Genomic DNA, 8,483 nt, shown 5'->3' with positions numbered 1-8,483 from the left:
TAAAATTTTTTCATATTTGATGAAAACCCAATTAAGTCAAGCACAAACATGAAGAAAACTACAATAAGTCATATCTTAATCAAATTGCCTATAATGAGTGATAAATTTTTAAAATTTTAAAAGCAGCCAGTTGGGGGGTCATGATTACATAGAGAGAAAAAAAGGGTGAAGATGATAGCAGGTTTATTGTTTGAAACAATGCAAGTCCGAAGACAGTGAAGCAACATCTTTAATGTACTAAAAAGAAAAAATAAAATTCAACCTAGAATTTTATAACCAGGGAAAATGTCTTTCAAAAATGAGACAAAATAACGACTTTTTTGGACACACAAAAGCTGAAAGAATTCATCCAGCAGACCTGCCCTACAAGAAATGTTAAAGGAAGTTTTTCAGATATAAGGAAAATGATACCAATGGAAATCTGGATCTACGCAAAGGAATAAAGAACACTAGAAATAGTAACCGTGTGGATAAATGTAAAAGGTATTTTTCTTATTATTTAAATAGCTTTAAAAGGTGATTGTGTAAGCAAAAATAACTTATCGTGGAGTTTATAACATATATAAGTAAAATGTATCCAACAACATACAAAGCCTAGGAAAGGAGAAATAGAAATATACTATCGTAAGAATCTTACACATAAAGTGGTGTGATATCACCTGAAAGTAGACTATAAGTTAAAGATATATACTATAAACTGTAAAGCAGCCACTAAAGATCACAACAAAGAGTTATAGCTGAGAGAGAGAAAAAATAAAAAATAGATGAGACCAACTGCAAGATGGTAGATTTAAACCCAGCCTTATCAATAACCACATGAAATGTAAATGGTCTAAACATCTCCATTAAAAAGCAGAGATTATCAGAATGAATAAAAAAGCAAGACCCAACTATATACTGCCTACAAGAAACTTAACTTTAAATACGAAGACACAAAGAGGCTGGGTACGGTGGTTCGTGCCTGTAATCCTAGCATTTTGGGAGGCTGAGGCAGGAGGATCACTTGAGGCCAGGAGTTTGAGACCAGCCTGAGCAACATAGTGAGACCCCCATCTCTACAAAAAAAATAGAAAAATTAGCCAGGGCTTGTGGCATGCACCCTGTAGTCCCAGCTACTTGGGAGGCTGAGGCAGGAGGATCTCCTGAGCCAAGGAATTTGAGGTTGCTGTGAACTATGACGACACCACTAGACTCCAGCCCAGAGTGACAGAGTGAGATTCTAAAAAAAAAAAAAAAAATTGACTATTTTAAGTATGTGTAGTCTACTGCATGTCAGTCATTCCTCACTAAAGACATTGTGTTTAAAAAAAAAAAAGAAAAAAGAAAGAAAGAGCGTTTGGAGGCAGAACTAGTGCCCAGCTCCAAACAGCACCCACAGGTCAGGCACAGAAATGTGCCCCATCTGTGGCTCCACAGAGAACTAGGCCCACCCTTACGCCTTTATGGTAAGGCCCTAAAGGACGGCAGCTGCACAGACAACATACCGGAATAAAAATTAGAATTGTTAAATGTCTAGATCTTTCATTTTTCAGTCGCAGTAGGTTTGTGTCAGATTTGTAGCCCTACAAGCAGACTCCCCAGCTATGTGCCGTGTCTGTGATACACGGTGAACTAGCAGTCTGGCCGCGCACACGGTAGCAAGAGGAGGTAAGCTGTGTTGTTACCTTTATCTCATTCTGTTCAAATTACCAGTTTCAAGAGAGTTTCCCAGAGAGATGATTCCTAGGAAAGGCAGCAGGGTTTGGTGGAAACAACATCGAGCCTGGCTATAGTGCAGCTTGCCACAAATAGGCTGTGTGAACTTGGGCAAATCACTCCCCCTTCTCTGGGCTTCAAAATTCTAAAATGAGGTGCTTGGGCTATATTACTCCTGGAAGTTCCTACGATTCTCCATGTCTCAACAACCTAGGGTTTTATACTGTCTTCTCACTCAGTGGAATGTACAAATTTGATCTCTATGCAATATTTCCAGTTTAGCAAAGGGAAAGGGAGAAGAGAGGGAACCGTGATGATGGCAGTGGAGGTGGCAGCAGCCAGGAGGAGCCTGTGATGCGTGCCAGGTATTCCTTTCATCCTCAGAACATCCCTGTGCAGTAGATATGATCCTCCCCATAGGGAATTGAGAGCCTGTCTGAAAGTCTCACAGCTGGTTAGTGGTCGACTCAGTATTCAAACCCAGGAGGGATGATTTTGGAGCCTGAGCTCTCAGCGTGTACTTTATCTCATGAAACTCTCATAAGCTGCTGCTAGGAAAGTGGATTTGTTCTACAGGTGAGGGTACAGAAGTTTAGACAGGTTAAATGATTTGCCAAGGCCAAGATGTATCAGCACAGTGGTCGAGCCTGGCCTTCCCGAGTTTACTAGAGACCTTGTATGGCTTGGTGGTTATGTAGTTTTGGAGCCACGTGACCAGGGTTTGGGTCCAGCTTTGCTATAATCCCCCCATGTGACCTTGGGCAAAGTGACCTAAGTCTCAGTTTCTTAATCTGCAAAATGGGAATGACAGTACGCGCTACCTTACCATGCAGCTGTGATGGTTTTAGGCAATAACCATAAAGCGCCAAGCCCAATGCCTACAGCATCCTAAGCACCCCTGTGTACTCACTGCCTAAGGGGAAGCTGGAAGCTGGCAGGGAAGCAGAGCAAGGGCAAAGGCTGGTTCCTCAGAGCCTCGATGTAAAATCTCAGAGGGCTTCCTTGCTCAACAAGTTGATGAGAGCTCAGCTGCCAATCCCTGAGTTGGAAAACTGGCCTGATTAATCTCTATCAGAATCATAGATTTGAAAGGTATCTAAGAGACTTAGTTTCTCAAAGGGTGGAACACAGCTTGAGAAGTATGTGTCTAGTTTGATCCTTTTGTCTACGCATGGGAAGAATGAGGGCAACGAGGAGGGGTCGGCAGGGACCGGCTCGCGCCGACAGTCAGTGCAGAGCCACTCCTTTTGCCTTGCACTAGACAGTCTGTAAAACTGGGCCTGGCTTTACCATATATGGACTGCATGGACGGTGCCGATCACTGAGCCTCTCTGAGCCTCAGTTTCCTCATCTGTAATGAGGTCCGTTATTAAAAGGGCTATGCAGTCAGACTGATCCGGGATCTCACCCAGTTCTGTCACTTGCTAGACATGCGGCCTGAGAAACTTATGGGGCCTCTGTGAGCCTCAGTTTCTCTATCTGCAAAATGGGGATAATAGTAGCAACTGGTTAGAGAGGCAGTGAGGACCTAAACAATGCAGTAAGATTCACGGAACAGTGAACGGCACAAAATAAGCACTCGATAGATGATACGCATCAGAAATAAAAATGAAGCCAACTAATACCATCACTCTTGTTTCCTTTAAATCTTTCGGTACCTTACCTCCCATTTTCCTGCCTTCCATTAATTGGCAAACACAACTCCACCTGCCAGCGGACTTCTACCCATTCTCATCTCTAAAATTTTCTGGAGCAACAACATGACAAAAATATAACTGACCCAAAGAGACTCAAACGCAGAAGAAATAAACCAGGGTCACTTTAACAGAGAGACTGAGTCACCAAGGAAGGAAGGAAGGTGAACTCCCCTCTGGGAATTCCTGGGTTGGCCAAACACACCTCAGCTTGCATGTTGAGTCACTGAGCACCTCCAGTACCTCCGAAGAGAGACATGTACCTTTTTCCTAACGCAGTGACCATGGCCTCAAAGGAGCTGTCGTATCTGAGCAAGGGAAGGCTGTGTCCTGAAAGAGTGGATTCAATGAACTCTGACAGCCCGAAGTACTTCTTGTTTTCCTGATATAAGTCCACTCCCTAAAACAGAGAAGAGCGTCAGTCACTCAAACATTGCACTCACGGGGGTGGTCAGAGGTCCTCGTGCCAGGCCTGCGGACACCCTGCATCGGCATCTTGATCCAATTGTGCCGACTATGCAGTCTCCTCGATGGCATTTGATAAATTTACCTGCAGACCCAGAGCAGAGAGCATCCTGTGCTTTAAGGATGATACATGCCCATCAGTCAAGAGTTTTCCATTCATTTGTCCCCAACATCTTCACCAAGAAGAAAATTAACCTTATCTTTTGTTTTAACGTACAACTTTCTCTCTTAAAATTGCTTCTTTCCACAACCTTAAGCTAGTTTTAGGAATAGGCAAATTAATTATATCCGTTATCTTGCATTCAGTTGCTACTAAAAATTGATGGGGAAAAAAACACACTTATCTAGCCAATTTTACTCACATTGACATAAAATTCTAAAGCTGGGGAAGGCTGTTAAATACAAAGGTGTGAACTCTACCCCCAGACAGCACAGTGGCTAAGGGCCAGGGCGATGGAGCCAGTGGCCTAGGTCACATGCTGGCTCCACCACTCTCTCGCTGCCTGGCCTTCAGCAAGCGGCCCAAGCCTCCGGCTCATTTTCCTTGTTTGTCAATGGGAGCTCACCCTAGCACCTGGCTCTGTCTGCGCTCACAGCACAAGGCACTGCCAGCAGAGCCTCCGGCTCACGCAAGTGCCACACAGACACAGGCTACCATCTCACCGATTCCGAGTCTACAGGACTGAAGCCAAGCATCGGTTATTTTAAAAGTTCCTCGGATGATTGTGAGGCACTCCGAAAAAGTCTAAAATTTTATGTTTATTCCGTGTGTAATTAGCTAGAATCCAACCACCCAGAATTCTCGAATTACCAGAATTGTCTTAGTCTGTTTTGTTTTGATGAGACAACGCCAGGTGATAAACTAAAACTAAACTCTCCAGGTTTTGAGGATGTGTGTTCAGTTTCAAGAAGGAGATTTTGAACCTCACAAGGATGCAGAGACAGGAAAAACAGGACCATTCCTAAGGCTTCTAGATACACTTAGAGTCACTCCGTACGGAGCCCAAATCCCCACAGCCTGGCAGGGCTCTGTCTGCAACAGCTGTACCCAACACGGTGAGAGCAAATGTGCAGGCTGCTCAGAGAGCCACAGCCGCTGGGGAAAACGCCAAACCAGCTGCCCTGCCTTACGACTCCTGAGATGGGGAAGCCAACTGCTCTATTGCAGGAAGGTTTCCAAAAAGACAAAGAAAGGTTTAAATCTAACCCTGGGTTGAATCAGAGATCCAAGGAGCTGGAACCCACTGATCCCCAACCACGCTGGTGAAGATTTTTACTAAACATAATTTCTCCAGACTCAAGCCCAGCGGCCCCAGGGCACTCACACTGCTGTAGGAGGCAGGCCAGTGGATCTCGTTGTAGGGGCTGATGAGGGTGTGCTGCGTCTGCAGCGCGTACGGGAAGGACGTCACGTGCAGCGTCACGATGTTGGGGGCCTCCTTCACCTCCCTGCAGTTGAGCAGTCTGTCCACCCATCCCACAGACGGGTCGCTTTGAGAATAGAGGTTATGAACAGTGCTACTGAGGGAGGAAAGGAGAAGAAACAATAAGTGGAATTACTAATACTGTTTTATAATTTTACAAGGATAAAGCGGTTGAATAAATAATTCTCGACTTTGCCAACAATTGAAAATTTTGGCTCTACCCATGACTAGGAAAAGAAAAAAAAAAGACTAGACTTCAGGTACCTGCCAGGGACTCCCCTGATACTTATTCCTGATGAAAAATTCACCTGGGGGAGCAGCATCCATAAAGGATTTCTTAAGAGGTAGGCAATCCACCTACTCCTCCAGAACAGTGATTTGTACCCAGGAGTGCGAAGTGAATTGCATTTTCACCTTTGGCCTGATCTGCGTATTTACCTCCTTAGATTCTCTCCCTAAAGTCCTTCTGACCTTGAAACGGCCAAAGAGGATATGAAATGGTAACTTCTATGCTAAATTTAAAAGGCAGCGTTAAAGGAACGGAAAGCAGTTTAGACAAGGCGTCTAGAAGACGGGCCCCGCTCAGCCTTTCTCTGCGAGTCAGTGGCCCCAGCATTCTCTGCTGTAACTACAGGTGATGGGAGAAAACAAGACGGTGCTTAACCTTTTGGATGGCAGGCAGCCACTCTGAGAAACCTACCTCCAAAATGAATATTCGCAATACAGCTTTTCTGTAATTTCAGAATGTCAAACTTCCCCAAGCCTATACAAGGACCCCAGGTGGTACACCCTTCACCCAGGCGATCCTTCGGGCCTGGCCAGCCCTAAGGGTCTGCGAGTATCATGATAACCAAAGGCTCTGTCCAGGATTGGGCCCACGAGCCTCCTTCTTCCTCACCTGTATCGGTGGCAGTGTCTGAGCGCACAACCCCAAGGCCAGTCTCACAGCGATGATCCTGGTGAGCTAGAAACCCTCCCAGGTGCCAACAATGACCACGGTACTGGGAGGGACTGGGCTGAGCTGCTCCGTCAGGACCCCACATTCCCCCTTACCCCGCACCCGCGTGCCTCCCTGCTACTGAGTGGGCTATAGAGAGAGCGCACCAGGCCGTGACTTCCAGTCCTGGGCTCTAGGCCCGTCACTGCCACCAACAACTAGCTCCGCCCCACCCCAAGACGCCAAGCCTCCACGGTGGTAAATTTAAGAGGCTGTACTAGATGATCCCTGAGATAACTTCCAGCACTAAGATTCTGGAAAACATCATGGCATCTGCTTACAAGTACCAAGCCCTAAAACCATCCAGCTTTTCAAGACTTGTATCCTCAGCCCCAAACAACATTCACCTGTATCATTTCAAAGAAGGAAAACATCAACCCGTCATATACCAAGTCACTCTAACCTCACAAGGTCCCAGTGGGCATGGTCGTGGATTAGGACGAAAAGCGTGTGTGGATTCTGGAAGGAGTTGTGCAGAAAGGCCTTAAATTTTGTCTGTGCCTCTGTGTCGAGCTTCAGAACGTGCTGTTCTACCCTCTGCCTGGTCATATGTTCCTTGTCCAGGCCGAGCTCCAGCAAAACCCCTGCAACACCGTGAAGATACATCAGCAGCCCCACAGACGTGCTCCCCGGCTTCCACCTGCTCAGATGGGTGTTTCCTACACAGCAGGTGCCGAGCTAGGCCTGAGGCTTCGGGGACACACACAGCAGAGAGAGGTAGGGAGGAGACCCCGTGCAAGTGACAGCCATGCAGCTGTCCCACACAGGAGCTAGGGCAGAGGCAGGCTGTGCTTCAGCTTTGCTGTGCACAGGAGCCCATCCGGGGACACCAACAAAGCCAGCTGTGTGGAGCAGCTGACCCCAGCCATGGTGAGGCTGGAGGGGATGGAAAGGTCCCACCACCTACAAAGTCCCCCGCTCAGTCTGAGCGCCACAGGGCCCCACGTTACACCACTGCAGAGCAAGTCCTTTCAGTTAAGATGCTGACTCTCTGTTTCACGTCTAAATACGACATCCTTGAAAGAACAGGGAAAACCCATTCAGAGGAAGCCAAATATCAACACGTAGTTAGTGTTGGGATGTAGCAAAAGTTTAAGTCTTGGCTTTACCTTCAACAGATTCTAAAATCTCGGGCAAGTCTCTGTCTCTGACATCAGTTTCACAATCTATAAAATGGGAGCAATAACACTTGCCCTACCCACTCTATAGCAAAGAATGGTATTAACATTCCAGTGTGAATTTAGGTAGATCGGAGCTTCTCCATGCAGGCCACACAGCTTGTCCCTGAAAGGGCCCGTACCTGAATGCCAGACGTGGAATAGAGTCTGCTGGTAGGTCACTTCTGAGGGTGGAATGCAAATGAGAAAGTCCACCTTCTCGAAGGATCCCAAGTCCAGATTTTGAGTGCTGGAGTCCGCAATGGAACACACGTGGGAGAGGAGCTTCTGTGCCACTGCCAACTGGAACGGCCGAATGCCATGTGGCTCCAGATGGTAACCTGGAACCAGACCCCAGAATGCCAGGTGAGCCCGACAGCAGAGAGCTACCTCCCAGCCCACGGCGAGGGAATCAAACAGTGAGCCCCAGTCCCAGCAGGAGATGGACCCATGCGTGAAGCAGTGAAGGAAAAGAAAACAATTCATTTATCAAGTGCCTGCTCTCAGCCAGGCACCAGGTAGTCACTTTACACGACTTTCTTCATCTGACAATCAAAGTCCAAATCATGCTCTTGGGGAACACAGAGGAGACAGTGACCTGATCTGCTTGGAGGGACAAGGAGCCCATCCCAGGGTAGGTGATGCTAAGACTGGAGTTTGGGAAAGGGCTGCAAGTTCTCCAGAAAAGAAGAAACCATCACAGGGCTTCAGGAACTTGTTATGAATAAAGAATTTCAGCAATTCATTCGTAGGCAGGAAACCAGTTTAGAGAAATATACTATCTCAGGAACGGTGTAAAGATGTACATTTCAGGATAAAATGAGATTGCTGTCAACAAAGACTAAACATAAAATTAGGTATCAGGTCTACTTTGACATGAGGAAGATGCCCTGACTAGTGCCTGTGCCTTTGACTCTGCTACCCTGAACCCCCAACCTTGGACGCTGCGCACCAGGCCAGACCCAGGGGCATGTACCCGTCCCACTCGTCAGACCCTGAGCACACCTGTGGCCTGCCCCCACTCCCCGAGCACACCTGTGCCCCTGCCCCC

General features: G+C 46.9%; 1 protein-coding gene across 1 annotated transcript in view; it reads right to left on the bottom strand.

Moving 5' to 3' along the window:
* GREB1 (growth regulation by estrogen in breast cancer 1) overlaps positions 1-8,483 on the bottom strand; it is a 69,037-nt gene that overhangs the window by 26,298 nt on the left and 34,256 nt on the right. The window contains exons 13-16 of the mRNA XM_012648896.1: positions 7,576-7,773; positions 6,679-6,859; positions 5,180-5,375; positions 3,653-3,789 (exon numbers count right to left, since the gene is read on the bottom strand). Of these exons, the coding sequence (XP_012504350.1) occupies positions 3,653-3,789; positions 5,180-5,375; positions 6,679-6,859; positions 7,576-7,773 (712 nt within the window). The remainder of the gene's footprint in view (positions 1-3,652; positions 3,790-5,179; positions 5,376-6,678; positions 6,860-7,575; positions 7,774-8,483) is intronic.

The sequence above is a fragment of the Propithecus coquereli genome, unplaced genomic scaffold (assembly GCF_000956105.1).
Source record: "Propithecus coquereli isolate 6110/MARCELLA unplaced genomic scaffold, Pcoq_1.0 Scaffold298, whole genome shotgun sequence".
In the NCBI taxonomy this organism is placed as follows: domain Eukaryota; kingdom Metazoa; phylum Chordata; class Mammalia; order Primates; family Indriidae; genus Propithecus; species Propithecus coquereli.
This window is presented reverse-complemented; position numbering and strand designations above follow the sequence as displayed.